The sequence below is a fragment of the Lampris incognitus genome, chromosome 7 (genome assembly GCF_029633865.1).
Source record: "Lampris incognitus isolate fLamInc1 chromosome 7, fLamInc1.hap2, whole genome shotgun sequence".
NCBI classification, from domain to species: domain Eukaryota; kingdom Metazoa; phylum Chordata; class Actinopteri; order Lampriformes; family Lampridae; genus Lampris; species Lampris incognitus.
In genome coordinates, this window is record NC_079217.1 from 10,217,311 (window position 1) to 10,237,999 (window position 20,689).

Sequence of the window (20,689 nt, forward strand, 5' to 3'; positions counted from 1 at the left end):
GCAGATTTCTCATCTGGTGCTGTTTATTTTGTAATAATGTCGGGTATGATTTACATGTTTCCTATAAAGGCACATGAAATACACAAACACATAAATCCAAGGTTTTACTATCAAAAGAACAAAATCCTTGCAAGGCTGAATCTTACCTTCTCTCATTTTTCCACCTCCCACTGATCTATCTTTCTCTTGAAGCCTTCCCCCCCCCCCCGTACATTCTGGGCGACAGTGACTTGGAGGTAGGAGGTAGAGCAGTTCATCTGGTCACTGGAGGGTTGCCGGTTCGATCCTTGGCTCTTCCTTGCAAAAATGTCCTTGAGCAGACACCTAACCCCTATCTGCTCCCGATGAGCTGGTTGTGACCTTGCATTGTTGACTCCACCATGGGTGTATGAGCGTGTGTATGCATGGGTGAATGTGAGGCATTCATTGACTGTAAAGCACTTTGAGTGGCTGTTGCAGCTAGAAACCCGCTATGTAAATTCAGTCCATTTGCCCTAAACCCGCTATGTAAATTCAGTCCATTTGCCCTAACGTCTCTCCTTTCTTCTCCTCCACTCAGGTCCACCATGTTCCCTGCTAACCTCCTGCTCCTCATGGTCCTGCTGCTACCTCAAGCCTCATTCAGTCGCCAGAGCAGAGACTCCAGCGAGATTGACCATGGCACGGTGTCCTCCCCTACCTCCTCCTTTTCTCCTTCCCCACCGCTCGGTCCTCTCCTGGAGCCCAGTCTGGCTAAGACCATCCAGAGCATTCTCCTGAGCCGTCTTGGCCTGCAGTCCCAACCCGACCCCAGGCCTGGCATACCCGTTCCCCAGTATGTCCTGGACCTGTACCGCTTCCACCAGCAGCAGTACCACCTGGTGGAGGACCCCTCTTTCAGCTTCCCCACCCAGCATGTCCAGCAGGCCAACACTGTGCGCAGTTTCCACCACACCGGTAGGAGAACTGACATGCCGTTGTTGTGAGCTGACGAGCCACCTGTTGAATCACTTCTACTGCATGTAAAAGTGATTCAGCAGTGACTCGGAGGTAGAGCAGGTCATCTGGTAACTGAAGGGCTGCTGGTTTGATCCTCGGCTTCTCTTTGCCAAAATGTTGAGGTGTCCTTGAGCAGACACCTAATCTCTAACAGCTCCTGATGAGCTCATTGTTACCTTGCATGGTTTTCAGTGGCCGTTGCAGCAAGAAAAGTATATATACATGCAATCCATTTATTTACAATTCTGTGCCATCAAGAATAGGAATAGACACAGAGACCTTTGCACTTCATCTTTTTTTAAGGAAGCGCTCCCATAATTCAATTGCACCTGCTTATCAGACTTTGGTGACCTATTGAAATGAAGTTTGTGACATTTGCAAATGTCTATTATGACTAAGTAGAGCCCATCTATTAGCTATGTGATAAGACGGGCTGCCATAACACTAAACAGGCTAATCTAAAAGTCCTGCTCTGAAGCATATGCGAGCGTGTGCTGGCGAGCTTATCTGACCATTTATAGCACTAGATGTGTCTGACATTGCAAGGTTGAGGGTTGACAGGGCCATCTACCATTATTTATTGGCTATCATTTAACATTGTTGTTGAGTGTTTGGCAACTTTCCTTGGGTTTTAGATATCGTTCAAGAAAGCTTTCTAAAGATTTGCAGTGGGAGTGAGTGAGCTAGCGAGAGAGTGTACACACACACACATGCAAAAACATGTGTATACATATTTGTGTGTGCGCTTGTCTCCACATAAATATAGACTGACCCACTGCTCATTGAGACCACATTAAACTCACCTACCTCTTTTCTCTCTTCTGTGTCATTATAGAGCGCCTTGCGAAGGGTCCGACAACAGAGGATCACAGGAGGATGCACATCTCCTTTAACGTGTCCTCCATTCCCCCGGATGAAAGAGTAGTCTCTGCCGAGCTGCGCCTCCTCCGCAATGGAAAGGTCTCCTTCGGCCCCGGAGCCCACAGACTCAGTGTGTACCTCTCGGAGAACCAAGGGGGACCTGAACCTACCCTGCTGGAAACAAGGGTACTCACCGCTAAGCCTTACAACAGTAGAGCCAGTGGTTACTGGGAAGCGTTTAGCCTTAGCGCAGAGCTCCTCCGCAAGGCCCTTGCCGGGATAGGTGAGCTAAGCTTCGTCTTGGAGGTCAGCCCTGAGAATAGCTCGGTCTCGCCACGTAACCGGGGCCTTTCCTCTGCTGTGGATGAGAAGGAACACGGGGAGAGACACAGAGAGGGACACCTTAGGGTGCGCAGGTCCTTAGGACAGGACGAGCACAGCTGGGCCCAGGAGAGACCTCTGTTGGTGACTTACAGCCATGACGGGCGTGGAGAGCCTCTGGTCACACATGGCAGGAGGACCCCTAGTGCTGGCTACAGGATAAGGGGAAGGAAAAGCTCTAAAGACAGGGTAAGGAGTGGTAGCAAAGACCACGGCAGAGCCAAAGACTGGGGAAAGGCCAAAAGAAAGGGGTATTCAGGACCAGGCTGGGGAGGCGATGGGAGAAGATTGAGCTGGAGCGATCGAGGGAGGGTCAAAAGAAATGGGGGTCGCGCTGCAAAGCTTAAACGCCTCTCCCGTGCCCGATGCCGCCGCCACCCTCTCTATGTGGACTTCAACGATGTGGGCTGGCACAAGTGGATCATCGCCCCCAGCGGTTACGATGCGTTCTTCTGCCTGGGAGAGTGCAGCTTCCCTCTGGCCGACCATATGAACTCGTCTAGCCATGCCATGGTGCAGACGCTTGTGAACTCTGTGAACGGTGCGGTGCCCAGGGCCTGCTGCGTACCCACCTCCCTCAGCCCCATCGCCCTGCTCTACCTGGACCCTCAAGATCGAGTGGTTCTCAAAAACTACCAGGACATGGTTGTGGAAGGCTGCGGCTGTCGGTAGTGATTGGTAGAGTTTCACCCAGAGAGAGAGACAGCCAGAGGAGCATGGAGGGAAAAGGAGGGGGGAACCGAAATGTGATGAGGGGTAGTATGGATAGGAGAAGAGGCTAGATGCCACAGCAAATTCTGATTGAAATAATGTGGCCAGACTGAGGAAGAGGGGTGGATAGGGAGTGGACGTTGCAGCGAAATCGAAAGGGAGGAGGGGAAGAGGGGGGACAGACAAGACACGGTATCTTCGGGACCAAAAAGCAAACGAAACAAAAAGAAAGAAGGGAATACGGTCAAAACATTGGGAATGCATTTATAGTGCATCAAAATATTCATGATGATTATGCTACAACCTATTTGTTTTGTGACGGGAAACCAACGCCCGAACATCAGCAGACGTCTACACGATATATTCCAGTGTTTGCTTTACTACTCATCTAATTCTCATGAATGACTCTCTAACCGGCAGACGCATGCATTCCACTACTGCAGAGGGAGCAGCCAAGAAAACTAAAAATGAAAAGAAAAAAAAAGAAGTTTTCGGAAAGATGGGTCGGACATACAGCAGACACAGACATACTTGAACTTGCGGGTTCTTGTGCATTTGTATGCGATGGACACCAAAGGCAAATGAGCAGCAGACTTCTAATGTAACCGTCCGATGGGCCGAGAGAGGATCGACCGTTCCTGGTAATCTGAATACGCCGTCACTAGGCCACCAGAACCGGGGACAGTGGGACAACGTCTTATCTGCAGTATTTGAACAAGGGACAGGGTAAATATCTCTTATCGCAGGTAACAGAGACTCGAGATATCAAACCTGCTCTTGACAGACTGCCAGACATGCACAGCACACGGATGGTCCCGGCCGGCAACCCCCTGCATTACAAGATATTTAAAACCACAACAATAATACTGAGAAACTATTATGCTATTGTTTGAATGTACTTTTATTATTATTTAAGGAGAGACTCTTTTTGTACATTTCTTTTGCAGACAATGTAGAAAATTCAAGCGATATTTGTCTTTTCATATAACATTATTCATCAAATTGCAAATCTAACTTAAAAAGACACATTGTGTATTTAAATAGTGACAGTATGGTGTATTTAATCTTGGACATATTTAAGATACCTGCACTCTACGGGGCCCGAAAACGAAACCTTCCGTCGACACAATCGCTTGGGTCGAGTAAGACATGGTAGCTTCATATCTGTACTCATGGTCAGTGTGTTGAGTTAGCAGTCGGTGTTACTTCAGCTGTCTACCGTAGGTAGCGCTGTAGATATTGTTGGCATACATCACGCGATAGCAGAGTGAAGTGGTGGTGCCGTTATAAGCTCAGCTAATGCGTCAAATCGAAGCTCGTATGTGTTATAGCTGCCGCACTGTGTAACAACGGGTGTCTTTGCTAACTGTGTCTGCATGTTGGGAAAACAAAAACAACAACAAAACAAAAAAAACAAAAGAAAGAAATGAAGACCAATGTTAAAACCAGGACTTTGGTGCCTTTCAGACAGGGGTTTGCAAATGTTCTCTTGTGAGCTAGATACTCGGAGTACCTGTTTTCCCAGTGTTGCGTTTTCCCTCTAAAATGAGTGTTAAAAGCAGCAGCTTGTAAAAATGTTTGCCTCAAGATGTTATACCTGTAATAAACAGAGCAAGCAACACAACCGTCACGTGACTTTTCTTTCACGCTACCGGTACAGGTCTCCTTCCTCTTCCAGTATTTTGACTTTACGGGGCTTCTCCTCGAGGCTAACGGGGCCCGAGTGCGGGATGAGGGCCTTGTTAGATTCCTCAGTTGGTTGGCCAGCGCTCTTTGTGTTTCAACACCAGCCAATGGGCTGATCGACCGTGTTCAGGAAGGAGGAAGGAAGTCAACACCCCCACCCCACCCCACCCCCACCCCCCCAGTGAGTGCAGAATAAACCGGATTTGGCTGTGGGATATTATGATATTGGGATGTCGTAGCTAGGAGGGCACCTCTAAATTGCAGTACATTTGTTGGAGAGCGCCGTTAGAACGCTGGGAACTGGGAACTCGGCTGCAGCGCGGCCGCCCTCACCTCGCTCGCACCCATTCAGCCGCTTTATCAATTCTAGGACCACAGGGCACACGTGTTTCTGATCCCGGACATCACAAAGGGAGAGGGTTTGAATGGAGAAAGGGCGAAAGGAAGGGAGAGAGAGAGAGAGAGAGAGAGAGAGAGAGAGAGAGAGAGAGAGAGAGAGAGAGAGAGAGAGAGAGAGAGAGAGAGAGAGAGAGAGAGAGAGAGAGAGAGACGGAGCAACGCTGCGGCAGCAGTCAATGAGCTCAGCCACAGGTCGTTCTTCAGATCCCGAAGCGGGGGTCAAACCGATGCTGCCGCGTCTCTGACCCCTGCATTCCTCCCCGTTTGAAAGGAACCCAGCAGCCCGTGCCCCTCCTCCCCCCCCCTCCCCCCACGTCTCTGCCAGATGAACCACCTCGCTGGAGAGGTGAGTGGTGTGAAACCCACAACCGAGTCCTGGGAGGTGGGTGGGGGGGGGGTGATCCCATTGGACGCAGCCCAGAGCTGCAACCAGCTGGAACTGTCTAGAGTCCTTTTTCCTACATATCTCACCTCTCACCACCTGCCAGCGGCAAACTATAGGCTTCTGTGTGTCTGTGTGTGTGTGTGTGTCTGTGAGTGTGTGTTTTTGTAGGGGGGCATATCGTTGCAGTTCGGCAAAAATCACATATTTGCAATGGAGCAAACTTTGCAAGAGCTGAACAAATCATTACTGTGCCATCGTTTTGTAATCGAGCGTAACATTTTCCCAGCCTTCGTAAAGCACTTTTCATTTGTCCGGGATGATTAGGCATTCACTAAGGGGCATATATACACTACCGTTCAAAAGTTTGGGATCACCCAAAAAATTTTGTGTTTTCCATGAAAAGTCACACTTATTCACCACCATATGTTGTGAAATGAATAGAAAATAGAGTCAAGACATTGACAAGGTTAGAAATAATGATTTGTATTTGAAATAAGATTTTTTTTACATCAAACTTTGCTTTCGTCAAAGAATCCTCCATTTGCAGCAATTACAGCATTGCAGACCTTTGGCATTCTAGCTGTTAATTTGTTGAGGTAATCTGGAGAAATTGCACCCCACGCTTCCAGAAGCAGCTCCCACAAGTTGGATTGGTTGGATGGGCACTTCTTTGAGCAGATTGAGTTTCTGGAGCATCACATTTGTGGGGTCAATTAAACGCTCAAAATGGCCAGAAAAAGAGAACTTTCATCTGAAACTCGACAGTCTATTCTTGTTCTTAGAAATGAAGGCTATTCCATGCGAGAAATTGCTAAGAAATTGAAGATTTCCTACACCGGTGTGTACTACTCCCTTCAGAGGACAGCACAAACAGGCTCTAACCAGAGTAGAAAAAGAAGTGGGAGGCCGCGTTGCACAACTGAGCAAGAAGATAAGTACATTAGAGTCTCTAGTTTGAGAAACAGACGCCTCACAGGTCCCCAACTGGCATCTTCATTAAATAGTACCTGTTAGAGCCTGTTTGTGCTGTCCTCTGAAGGGAGTAGTACACACCGGTGTAGGAAATCTTCAATTTCTTAGCAATTTCAAATCATTATTTCTAACATTGTCAATGTCTTGACTCTATTTTCTATTCATTTCACAACATATGGTGGTGAATAAGTGTGACTTTTCATGGAAAACACGAAATTGTTTGGGTGATCCCAAACTTTTGAACGGTAGTGTATATATATATATATATATATATATATATATATATATATACATATATATACAATCGGTTTAGGAAATCAGACGAAAATCGCCAAATGTGCAGATAGGTGGTTTTCAGCCACCAGTGACAATATGCGGCTTACATTTTGTGTACCAGTCCCGTGTAGAAGAGAAAGAGAGAGTGATACGGAGGGAGGCCAAGGGACAGAAAAGGTAAATCAGTAAGAGAGACGTTTTTGGCAAAAGTTCATCATACCACATTAAAGATGTTTGTCAGCACACTTTTGTTCAGAATTTTTGTGAGTCACTACCTGGGCCAGAGCCAGTATGTTTAATCTCATGGGATGCACGTCATCAAGCACATCATGGTTCACTTAGTGGTTGAGAGATAACCCCCTGGTCTTTAGCGGCCTTTATCCTCCATCACCCTTGATCACTGCTTTACGCAAAGGCCGTGCTTTCTGCTAGCATTTGCCGCCTCATCCATCTCTCTTATCGCTAAACATCTCAAATGTCATACGTGACAGACGCGTCGCTTTCATCTTTTGGACTCCTCGGCTTTGGCCCACGTCTTGGTCCAACCTATTCCAACCCCGACTCTCTCATCTCTACCAAATGCGCTCCATGTAGCTATATCACTTCTACCCTCCACCACCACCAACACCTGCGTCTGCTTTAAAGCTCCCACACACCGTCTGGTTTTGGCCATATTGCTCATATTTTACACACACAAAAAAAGTAAAACCTTGATAAATCCTCCTTGTTCATACTGTGCTGTGTTAGCTGAAGTGAGTTTACTGTCATATTGTGTGAACAGCAGCGAACGACACAATCTACATTGACTGTCTGCAAGCCGTCCGTGCCCACAACAAGGGGACAGTCAACATGGTCCTGCAAAAAAAAAAAAAAAAAATCCTGTTGCATTAATGACAGCAATTTTTGGCCTCGGGAAACCCAACAAAGAAAAGACAGCATGGGTTGGAAAAGTGAGCTTAAGGTCGGGCAAATCTCTGCCCTGCTAGAGCTGCCCCGGGCAACTGTAAGTGCTGTTATTGTGAAGTGGAAACGCCTTAGAGCAACAACAGCTGAGCCGTGAAGTGGTAGGCCACATAAGACCACAGAATGGGGCCGCTTAGTGCTCAAGTGCATAGCACGTAAAGATCGTCCATCCTCAGTTGCAACACTCACTACCAAGTTGCGAACCGCCTCTGGAAGCAACGTCAGCACAAGCGCTGTCGCCGGGAGCTTCATGGCATGGGTGGCCGAGCAGCCGCGCACAAGCCTAACCATGCACAATGCCAATTGTTGGCTGGAGTGGTGTAGACCACACCACCGTCATTAGACTTTGGAGCGGTGGAAACGTGTTCTCTGGGGTGAAGAATCACACTTCACTATCTGGCAGTCTGACGGAGGAATCTGGGTTTGGTGGATGTCAGGAGAACACTACCTGACTGAATGCATAGTGCCAACTGTAAAAGTTGGTGGAGGAGAAATGATGGTCCGGGGCTGTTTTTCATGGTTTGGGCTAGGCCCCTTAGTTCCAGTAAAAGGATATCTTAATGCAACAGCATACAATGACATTCTAGAGAATTCTTGTGTGCTTACAACTTTGTGGCAACAATTTGGGGAGGGCTCTTTCCTATTTCAGCATGACAATGACCCCATGCACAAAGCGAGGTCCATGAGACATGGTTTGCAGGGTTTGGTGTGGCAGAACTTGACTGGCCTGCACAGAGCCCTGACCTCAACCCCATCCAATACCTTTAGGATGAGTTGGAACACCAACTGTGAGCCAGGCCTTCTGCCCAACATCAGTGCCCAACCTCGCCAATAGCCCTTTGTGGCTGAGTAGGTGCAAATCCCCACAGCCATGTTCAAAATCTAGTGGAAAGCCTTACCAGAAGAGTGGAGGCTGTTATAGCAACAAGGGGGAGGGGGGCCAACTCCATTAATGCCCATGGTTTTGGAATGAGGTGTTCAGCAAGCACATATGGGGGTGATGTTCAGGTGTCCACATGCTTTTGACCATTTCACAAACAAAGACCACACCACTGTAAACTGTGTCTTATTAGTAGTTTACAATACCGTTTACTTCTAATTCGCATTAATAGGTGTAACGTTAAAAGCACTTGTGAGAATATCATCTCTACTTCACCAGAGATATCAGCTTTCCTGTATTTATCTCTGGCCACTTCAGATCAGTGATTCGCAGTGGAGCAGAGGGGAACCCTCTTGACCTTCAATGTACTCAGTGAATACCCGAGGAAAAATATTGACAGAATTGTTGTACGCCTAATAAATAATTTTCTAATTGTGTTTATTCACTGAAATAATTTCTAGATCATCGTTATAAACTTGGACTAATGTGTCTTGGCAAACAGTGGATTAATATAATGGCACGGCAAATGGACCAATCACAATTTTTCCTCCGGCGGTATCTGGGTGAATCAGCGGCTCCCCCGTGCCAGGCCCTTCGGCAGCTGCAACCGAAAGCTTGCGTAATTCCAGTCAACGTGGCATGAGTTTGATATTGACAGTTATCTTAGCCAATCATATTTTGTTGAGTTGTGGGCGGGACAATATCCTGACATCTTCCCCGAGGGTAGTCAATGAGTGGGTGAGAAAAAGAGACGACAGAACGACAACGCGGGAGATAGTGAAGAAGAAGAAGACCGTGTGACTGAATTGATAGAAATTCAATTTCCTAGACTGCCTTTTCGGGAAAAACTAGAAATAACCCAGAAAGGCTGACCATCACCCGCCTCGCCAGGGTTGGTGCAAGCTAACAAGAGCTACCAGAAGCATTTTCAAACTAGCGGCTACAGTAGCTATCCGTGGCTAACGGGCAACCTGCGCACCAACCTGCGCACTGCTGGGATTGCTTGCTTTTCAATCCCGACAGGGGGCCCTGGTCCAGCACCAGATTTAATCATCTGAGTTGCTTAACTAAAGCAGCTCTGAGACATCCGTCCACCCCTGGACGGCTGCGGGCCACTGTTCCTCTGAAAACAGTTGGAACCACACGTAAAGACCTGCAGCTGAGTGAGCAACAGCGGAGAGAGACCATTATTGCAAACAACCGGAAGGTGAGAACGCGCAGAAATATGTCAGCAGACTAACTTTTCCAGTTTGTCGCACCAGCATATGATTTGACAATCAGACCAAAGCAGTTAGAGTCAGACAGCGAAAAAAATAATAATTTCTAAACGTCCATTAATTGTGTAGTCGCACTCAGTGATTAAAGTGGGCCGGAGCTACCCGGATCCCGACACCGGCACTTCCCCCCCCCCCCCCCCAAGTCAACCGGAGCTGAGATCCGGCACTCTGTAGACAGGAGTCATTTCAACCTTTTTGTCACAGTAAAATTTAAAACAAAAAACATGATGCAGCCAATTCACAAGCATTACAAAATAAATCGCAAATAAAGTCGTTCTTCTATTTTTATACTACTTTACTTTTTCTAAAAGTTTGAACGATATCGCGTCCTCACGTGACCCGCACCTGCCTGCTGTCTGGCTTCAGCAGACTTGACATCAGAAGAGACTGGCTTCACACTCACGGGTCAGGGTCAGTTCACCGCACCAGGCAGACAAGAATCGAGAGAGCGTCAACCTGCTACCTGCGCTATTATCTTGGATTGGGGGGCATAAAGAGTGAGTATCTTCAGTGTTTTTCCAATAGTAATTCCAATAGTTTTGTCTAGCTCTGCTGTGGTTTTCATTCAAGCAACTAACGTTAGCGAACGTAACGTTAGCTAGCTAGCTAACTAGCTATCTTCCACCCGGTAACGTTGCTAGCTAGTTGTTGACGTTGCTGGCTAGTTGTTTGAATGCTGCTAGGCAAGCTAACTATCGGTAGCGTCCGGTAACGTTACCGGTAGCTAGCTAGTTATGTTTGTCCAACCTTAGCTCTGGCCATGCAATATTTTCATTCAAATAACTAACTAGCTAGCAAACGTTAGCTACCGGTAGCTATTATTAGCTAACAATGCTAACGTCGCGACTACTGGACCACTGGTTAGCTAGCTTAACGTTAGCTAGCTACCTATCACTCCCGCACTTTTGCCCACCTCTCTAATACAGAGATCCCCCACTTACCAAATTCCACTTTAACCCCTGGTCGCACCGGTGCTACTGTAAACTACTAATAAGACACGTTACCCCCTAGCTAACGGGGCTGACCCTTTAGTCGAGCGGTTAGTGACGTCGCCTTGTGGCGCAGTACACCCGTATCGAATCCCGCACCGGGCAAGAACATAACCGGCTACACTGCCTTTGGAAGAGAAGAAAAATGACTCGCACCTTGAAAAAAATGGTCGCAAAATGTCTTGAGTCAGCTTTGATCCTCACTGAAACTTGAACTCTGTTTTCGGTGAGGATCAAATAGTTTCAGAACAAATGGATCCCATTTCATAATATTATATTCCGTTTCAAGTCTGTTGGAATTCAGTTCCAAACTAATAAATTCAAGGTACCGATAGTGTAACGTGCATGGATAAGAAGACACGCGGGCCGCTGGCTGGCGAGTCTGACCCTTTAGTCTAGCGGTTAGCTATGTCTCCTGCGGTGCGGGCGATACGGGTTCGCTTCCCGGCCGCGGCAATTCCTGTGGTTGCGTTGTCCCCCGAATTCGCTACAATATTTTTATTGTGGGTTATGAGTTACATCATATCAGTAGCGTCAACAAAAGGGGAGGGGGTGTGGCCCTGTATGTGGGCGGTGACTTGAAATGCAGACCAGTTGAATAAACGACAAGGGTAATCGATGATTTAATGGAAAGCATAACTGTGGAAATTGAAATGGAAAGGATGAGAAATACCGTTGTCACTTATGTGTACAGAACACCAGGGTCAAACGTAGAAACGTTTTAAGATAGTATGGAAGAATTAATTAATAGTGTAACCGGTTATTTTCTTGCCCGGTGCGGGATTCGATACGGGGTGTACTGTACCACAAGGCGACGTCACTAACTGCTCGACTAAAGGGTTAGACCCGTTAGCTAGGGCCTAACGTGTCTTATTAGTAGTTTACAATAGGCTAAATGAAACTAAAACATTTATAATCTCTGGGGATTTCAATATTGACCTTCTGAATGTATCTAAACATAAAAGTACATCAGATTTTTTTCGATGCACTACCTAGCGGAGGGCTATACCCGTTGATTACCAAGCCCAGTAGAATAAGCTCGAGTTGTGCAACATTAATGGACAATATTTTTGTAAATATTATGGAGAACAATGTTAAAAGTGGTCTAATAATAAACGACATAAGCGACCTGTATTTCTAACATATGATTGTCAAATAAAGAGAATAAGGAGGAAAATTACTATACATATGTAAGGGTAAGAACCAATGACACAATAGACAAATTCAGGAATGACCTCTTTAAAAAAGAGTGGAAATGGGTGTAGTATATAGAGGAGGTAAATGCTTCATATGAAACATTTCTAAAGAGCTACTTATCACTGTATGAGTCACATTGTCCAATAATACCATGCAAACATAAACGTAGCTATAATAAGAAATCTTGGATAACAAGGGCTTACAAAATGCATGCAAAAGGAAAGATAAACTTTACAGACTTCATAAATTTTATGAACAAAGACAGCTGAAAAGCAATACAAGGTTTACAAAAATAAGTTGACAATGATATTGAGACAAGCCAAGAAAGAATATTATAATAAAATGTTAAAAGAAAATCAAAATATCATAAAAGGTCATCAGAAAATATTAAACAATGTAATCGGAAATAACTGTGTCTACAGATCTGCCCAGTCATTTCATCAATGACAATAATAAGGTTATAAAAAACATGAATGAAGTGGTAAATGAATTTAATTCCTTTTTTGTTAATGTTGGGCCTAATCTTGCAAATTCCATTAAAAAAACATAATGATGGGCAAGTAGAAGGTGGCCGGAATGGGGGAAGTAAAGTGGTACAGCCTATGTTTCTAGGAGAGGTGAGTGAAAATGAAATTAAGATCCATTGTAGTAAAATCCAAAAACAAGACATCAACTGAGAGTGATGGGATCGACATGATTATAGGGAAAAAGACTATTGACTGTATAATCAAACCTCTAAGCTATATTTTCAATCTTTCTTTTCGTACAGGTATTTTTCCAGACAGAATGTAAGCAGCAAAGTTTATTCCACTTTTTAAAACCAGAGATAAACACAGCTTTACTAACTTTAGACCAGTGTCTTTGCTTTCACAATTCTCCAAGGTGCTTGAAAGACTGTTTGTAGAAAAATTAGATGCTTTTCTTGAAAAGAACAAATTGCTGAGTGAGCGTCAGTATGGCTTTCAGACAAATGGATCTACATCTTCAGCATTAATGAAAAAATGGAAGAGATTATAACAGCAGTAGAATGTAAGGAATATACAATAGGTGTCTATATTGATTTAAAAAAAAGCATTCGACACAATAGATCATAAAATATTAATTTCTAAATTACATATATATGGTGTGAGAGGAGTAGTTTTAAATTGGTTAAGCAGTTATTTAGATAACAGAAAACAATTTGTACAGTTTGCTGGCAATACATCTGAGTGCATGAATGTGGAGTCCCACAAGGCACGGTGTTGGGGCCAAAACTTTTCATTTTATATATCAATGACATATGTGAAGAGTTAACAATATTGCAGTTTGTTTTTTTTACAGATAACACTAATTTTTTTAGTTCAGGAGATGATTTAAAAAGTTTAACAGAAAGCATTGTAAATGAAATAGTCAAACTGAAACATGGTTTGATGAAAAAAAGCTATCATTAAATTTGAACAAAACTAAGTTTATGGTTTTTGCTAAACAGAAAAAGGATGAAAATGTTTTACTGTCTATAGATGGGAGTTGATATTGAAAGAGTATCTGAGTTTAGATTTTTGGGTGTAATTATGGATGACAAACTGACATGGAAATCTCATATGTGTCTAAGAATATTTCTGTTTTGAACACAGCAAAGTATGTGTTAGATTACAAGGTAATGTGAATTCTGTACTGTTCACTTATTTTGCCATATTTTAGTTAATGTGTGGAGCAACATGTACATGAGCAACATAAAGCCATTGGCTATATTACAGAAAAGAGCAATAAGAATTATTCATAAAGTGGATCCAAGAGAACACACCAACAGACTGTTTATTAAAGTCAGGATTAATGAAACTTAAAGATTTAGTTGAGTTACAGACATTGTTAGTTATGTACAGGGTAAAAAGCAGAGTATTACCAGAAGATTTACAAAAATTATTTGTTTTTAGTTCAGAGGACAAGGACCATAGAAGGAAATTTAATTTTAAACATCAGTATGCACGTACTACTTTAAAGCAGATGTGTATTTCAGTATGTGGCGTCAAACTGTGGAATTCTTTAGAGAACGATCTAAAGGGTTGTAATAATATCTTTCAGTTCAAGAAAATGTATAAGGGAAGAAAAATTAGACAATATGGAGCTATCAGGTAATGGGTTTTCAGTTGATTGTGAATTATTGTGTATGGCTTTTTTGATTCTTTTTCATTTCTCATGTTGCTGTAAGTATTAGTTGTTGAGTAACTGACTGACAGACCATCTATTCTGTCTATTTATGTTTGAGTAAGGGGCAGGCAAAATAAGATTTTCTTCTCCCTGCTCCTTTTTAATCATGGAATGTGTAAATTGAGTTGTGTTTGAATTGCTTGTTTCTTTCTGTAGCTGTGCATTACCATGAGCGGAATAAATAATAATGAAAGGAAATTTCAAGTTATGCTGTTCAGATTCAGTTTATCAATGCAGTTATCCAAGTTAAACGATACAAATTCAAATTATGTGATTCAACTTCAGTTTTTTAATGCAGTTATTCAAGTTGAGCAATTCAAGTAGCCATCCATCCATTAGCTGAACTGCGTATCCTGTTCTCAGGGTCGCGGGGATGCTGGAGCCTATTCCAGCAGTCATTGGGCGGCAGGCGGGGAGACACCCTGGACAGGCCACCAGGACATCACAGGGCCGGCACACGCACACACACACACACACACACACACACACACACACACACACACACACACACACACACACACACAAACATTCATACCTAGGGACAATGTAGTACGCAATTCAAATATAAATGATTCAAATTCAATTTCTAGTGACATATCTCTGCCCATAGATATGATATCTGATATACTTTAATGATCCCCATCGGGAAATTACGCTCTGCATTTAACCCATCCTAGTTGTGTAGCTAGGAGCAGTGGGCAGCCACCGTGCAGCACTCGGGTTCCAACTCCAGTTTGTCTTGCCATGCCTCAGTCAAGGGCACAGACAGTAGTATTAACCCTAACGTGCAAGTCTTTTTTGATGGTGGGGGAAACCAGAGCACCCGGTGAAAACCCACTGCAGACACGGGGAGAACATGCAAGCTCCACACAGAGGAAGAGCTGGGATGACCCCAAGGTTGGGCAACCCCGGGGTTCGAACCCTGGACCTAGCGACAGCGCTAACCACTGCGCCACAGGGGAGACAGGACAGGGAGATTTTGAAACGGCTCATCCACACTGTGGTGTTTTTGGGTAAGTAGGAACTACCGTTTAGAGGACATGACGAGAGCAGAAAATCGGCAGACAAGGGATATTTGGAGATGTTGGTCTACTTATCTGAATATGACGCAGGGCTCCAGGCAAAAAAAATATATATCTAGGAGCCCCTAAACCCAAAATATCTAGGAGCCAAATCAAATTTTCAGGAGCCAAAATATAGTTATATTGTATGCTACAATGTTAAAGGGCTGCCTCACTGCCTTTTCTTTCCCCTCTGTACCGTCTGCCTTTGTTTGCTCTGCCTTCCATAGTCTACACCGACGTTTCCCAAACTTCTCCTGGAGGACCACTTGTCCTGCATGTTTTAGAGCTCTCCCTGCTCCAACACAGCTGATTTAAATGATCAGTTTGTTATTAAGCAGCTTCAGGAGTTCATAACAAGTTGATCATTTGATCAGCTGTGTTGGAGCAGGAAGCAATCTAAAATATGCAGGACAAGTGGTCCTCCAGCAGAGGTTTGGCAAACGCAGGTCTACACAATAGGTGCAATGTTCAATATACTGCAATCATATAACCATAAATACTTAAATGGCAAGTCTTGTTTTTTTTTCGTTTTTTTTTTTTTTTGAGTATATACAATTAGTTCTTTCCTGCTTATTCAAGCTCAGAGTCCGTATCTCCCACCACCACTTGGCCAGCCAGTGTAGTCGGGTCTTTGCCTTCTTTGGCTTGCAGACAACCAGTGCTTCACACTGGGCTCTGGGTCAAACTGCTCAAGGGAGGGGCCCTCCATACTGATCCTCACCAAGTCTTCCAGTGTTGTAACACTTAGGGAACTGCGCACTTTTGACTTGATTCTTATTTTGTGCTGAAAATCCTCTTTTGCACTGAGCTGCAGATATGGGAAGCACCAGCATAATTTCAACTAAGCGAAGAATGTTCTTAAAATCTGTTTTTGGATGTGGCTGCCAGGGGCTCCATGTGATGATGCACAGCAGTGTATTGCCCCTGCCCTGTTGCGTAATTTGACTGAAGGAAAACCGATAGTGCCCGATAAATGTGTGGCAGCCAGCGCCAAGTTTTAACAGCCGAAGGGTTTTGTACTGTACAGCCCAATTCTGCACCCATTGCCTCCAGTTCCCGCTTGCTTTTAGGACTGAAGTGATATGTTTTCCACACAGGCTGCAAAAGGTCATAGACTCTCTTAATCTTGGGCTGAACTTTGAGTGCTTAGCATTGCCAGTTCCATATGATGAGGTAGACAGTCGAAGCACAGGACATGTTCACCTATATCACCTCTGAAACGTGCCCCTGTTCCCCCTGTTGCACCCATGTTAATGCTTGCACCATCTGCTCCAAAAGCACTCATTTTGTGTACCCACCAGTTTGGATTGGGTGGATCTGCATTTTCAAGCAGCGACTTGATAGTATTTAGGGTTCCTTCTGCATGACTGTGATCAAGTTCAGCCAACCCTACTAGACGGGTTACAGCTGTTCCATTAGATAATACAGTATACAATAACATTGTCTTTTCCTGAGACATCTGTTCCACAATCAGTTATAACATGTAATTTGCCTTTAAAGTGTCCTCCACCACACTGCTTTTCAATTCATCTGCAATGCAACCTACAAACTGCACATGCTATATCATTGTCAAAGTTATTTAGGAAAATTTGCTTCAGCTTCTGCCCAAACTTGAAAAAGGCCTTAGCCAACAACAGGGAATGTATGGCACAACTCAAAACAGCAATCTTCTTAGGCTTTTATGTTTTACTGAATTAGTTTCAACTGTTAAGTTTACTGATGATTGTGTCGTTAGGTTGAAAACCTTTACAATACAAAGAGGAAAAACAATGCTCTTGAATGAAAATAAAGCTCCTTTTATCCTTTTACATAATCATTCTTTTAAGTTTATGAACCAAATCACTCTCTCTCATTTTTACCAAATTAAATCCATATCTAAATCATACCTATGTACTTCAATTGCACATAACATGGCTAACTGAATTACACACGAGATAAACTACACAATAAGGCAATCTGAGTGATTAGCCAAACGTTTTAACATTAGCTTAATAACAGAATACTAACTAGCAATGAATTCTAACAGCAGTGCTAACCAGCAATGAATTCTAACAGCAGCAAAGGATTAATTAGCCCACCAGTGGCATCCCTGTAGACGGCCAAGAAGATGGAGCTCTCCTCGCTCCAATTTTGGTTAGTTGGCTCTCAGCTAGCACTTACCCGCAGCTCATGCCACACTCTCTCCACTCGCTCCGTCTTTTTGTTTTTCCTCCTCCTCCTCCTCCTCCTCCTTCTTCTTCTTCTTCTTCTTCCTCTTCCTGTTCCTCTTCCTCTGGATTAATGGTGAATTGCAACCAGATGGAGCATTATCGCCACCTACTGTTGCATTAAAGACTCCTTTAATTTATATCCTCTCCACCAGTCCAGTATCCCTGAGCTGAGATGCCACCTGGCAACATCTAAGGTGTTTGCATGTACGTCAAGCAAAATCCAGAATGACCAGATCAGTGCCTCTGCCGAGGTGTTATGAGATGCAATGAAAGATGAGGTGAGGAACACACCATTTGTAGCGGTCATGGTTGATGAGACAACCGACGTGAGTAACTCAGCACAGATGTCACTTGTGTTACGTTACATCACTGACAGGTCGGATGCACTTCAGAAGTAGTTGCTTAGTGTTATGATGGAGTTGCGGTGATGGCCTCTGGTCTACATGGAGTTCAGGCCAGGGTAAAGGAAACAATTCCACAGGCATTGTTCGTTCACTGTTATGCACACACACACTGTATTTGGTCATGTTTCAAGGTGCTGCAAAGATCAAGGAATGCAAAATCTCTTTTACCCATCTCAGTGGCCTGGCAGTGTTTTTCTCAAGATAACCTAAATGCACAAGATTATTGGATGCCATATGCCCGCGCCGACTACCCAGAGTTGCCCCAACACAGTAGACGTATTCATCTCGCTTGATCAACACAGTGTATGAAAGGACAGAAGAGCTATGAGAGCTGTTTGAGCACATTGTAGATCATCACAAGGACTTTGACGCTGGCAGCGTTTGCTATGTAGATGGGTATGTCAACCTTATGTCCAGCTTCGAGTTCCGTTTCCTTCTGGCTACCTTCAACTCCATCTTTGCACACTCGGATGTACTGTTTGACATTCTGCAGGCTAAAGTGTTGGACATGCAGTTTTGTCTGAAGAGGATTAGTGACTTTTGTGACACCATTGAGAGGGAGAAGATGCCATGTATGAGGAAACAGTTGGTGAGACTGGGGTACCCAGAGGGCAGCAGGCTGAAGCACAGTATGACGTGCGCACTCATTACCAACAACCACACAGTGGGATAGTGGACACCTCTCCTCTTAACCTAGCTTCCAGTACTCTTTCCCAAATCTTCATGCTGTGGCTGATCAACTTTATACCTTTGCAGTTACTACAGCTCTGCACATCACCCTTATTCTTGAAAATCAGTACCAGTATGCTTCTTCTCCACTCCTCAGGCATCCTGTCACTTATAATTCAGTTCAATTCAATTCATTGTCATTAAAAAAAAACGTGCAGGCACATGTGTAAAAATGAAATGAGGGCTGCGGCTTCACCAAACAGTGCAAGACAGACATGGACAAACATAGCAAACATAGTATAAGATCTATCCAAATAAACACTAAAAGCTAAAGATAAAATTTAAAAAAAAACATGAGTATAAACATATTTACAGAAATTCAGTGGGTAGGCAGGTTCAGGTAGGGAACAACTTGGGGAAAGAAGCTGTATTTGAGCCTGGTAGTGCGGGCTCTGAGGCTCCTCTAGCGCCTCCCAGAGCGCGGGGGGGGGGAGCACAGTCCATAGTTGGGGTGGGTGGGCTCTCTGCTGATGCTGAGACCCCTTTGAAGGCAGCGTTTGTGATAAATGTCTTTTATGGCTGGGAGCTGGGTACCAGTGATATGCTGGGCCGCCTTGACGACCCGCTGCAGAGCTTTCTGGTCTACTGACGTGCAGTTGCCTTACCACACTGAGATGCAGCTGGTCAGGATGCTCTCTATGGTGCAGTGGTAGAAGTTGGTGAGAATTTTAGGGGATAGACGAGCTCTCCTCAGCCTCCTCAGGAAATGCAGGTGTTGTTGGGTCTTTGTCACAAGGGCCTCGGTGTTTGATGTCCAGGAGAGGTCCTCGCTGATGTGGAATTTAAAGCTGGCGACACGCTCCACTTCCACCCCATTGATGTGTATGAGGGAGTGGCTGCAGCTTCTAGACCTCCTGAAGCCCACAATCAGCTCCTTCGTCTTCTGCACGTTGAGGACAAGATTGTTAGTGGTGCACCATGATGTGAGGTGCTCAATCTCATCTCTGTAGGCTGTCTCGTCATTGTTGGTGATACGACCTATGAGTGTGGTGTCATCTGCAAATTTAACAATTGCATCTGAAAGGTGGGTTGGTAGGCAGCTGTGGGTAAAGAGGGAAAAAAGGAGGGGGCTCAGAACACAGCGTTGAGGGGCACCTGTGCTGAGGGTCAGGGTGGAGGAAGTGTGGTCACCTAACCTAACAGACTGTGGTTTGTTAGTCAGGAAGTCCAGGGTCCAGTTACAGAGGGAGGGGTTGAGGCCAAGGGAGAGGAGTTTGGCGGGGATGATAGTGTTGAAAGCAGAGTTGTAATCTATGAACAGCATCCGGATGTATGTGTTGTTAAGTTCAAGGTGGGTCGGAGCAAAGTGCAGGGCAGTGGCATCCTCCGTAGACCTTTTGGGATGGTAAGCGAACTGATGTGGGTCGAATGTGTGTGTGTGGGGGGGTAATGTTTTTATGTGAGCCAGAACCAGTCTCTCAAAGCATTTCATGGCAATGGGAGTGAGTGCTATGGGTTGGTAGTCATTCAGATATGTGGGTGTTGATTTCTTGAGGACAGGAATGGTAGAGGTGGTGTTGAAGCATTCCGGGACTATGGATTGGGACAGTGAGAGTTCAAATATAGTTGTGAAGACCTCAACCAGCTGGTCGGAGCACTCCCGGAGGACCCGGCCAGGTATACCGTCCAGTCCTGCAGCCTTCCGTGTGTTCACTCTGCACAGTGATTCTCTGACCTCTGCGATCCATAGAGTTATCACCTGGTTTTCTGGATGGGTGGGGATTTTTGTGGGCTGAGTCAGTACTGTCCTTGTCGAAGCGGGCGTAGAAATGATTTAGCGCCTCTGGGAGGGAGGCATCATGGACAGTGGGACCGCTATTGGAGCTTTTGTAGTCTGTGATAGACTGAATGCCTTGCCACGTTCGCCGGGGATCAGAATTATTGTGAAAGTGGCCCTCTATTCATAGGGAATCGTTATGTTTGGCTGTTCTGATGCCCATTTTGAGGTTGGATCTGGCTGTGTTGTAGGCCTCGCAGTTACCTGACTTGAAAGCTGCACCCCAGGCTTTCAGCAGCTGCTGGACCTCACTGGTCATTCAGGGTTTCTGGTTTGGAAAGATGCAGATTGATTTTTTTTTTGACACTCTCAGTGCAAAAGTTAATGTAAGGTTGCACGGTGGATGTCTGTTCATTAATGTCT

At 44.8% G+C, this 20,689-nt stretch overlaps 1 protein-coding gene across 3 annotated transcripts in view; it reads left to right on the top strand.

The window, feature by feature from the left end:
* The window catches only part of bmp16 (bone morphogenetic protein 16), a 10,768-nt gene extending 7,350 nt beyond the window's left edge, over window positions 1–3,418 (top strand). For all 3 annotated transcript variants that reach the window (XM_056283954.1, XM_056283956.1, XM_056283957.1), the window contains 2 exons: window positions 560–936; window positions 1,814–3,418. In XM_056283954.1, coding sequence (XP_056139929.1) covers window positions 560–936; window positions 1,814–2,892 — 1,456 coding nt within the window. In that variant the 3' untranslated portion in view covers window positions 2,893–3,418. The remainder of the gene's footprint in view (window positions 1–559; window positions 937–1,813) is intronic.
* Window positions 3,419–20,689: the final 17,271 nt, after the last annotated feature.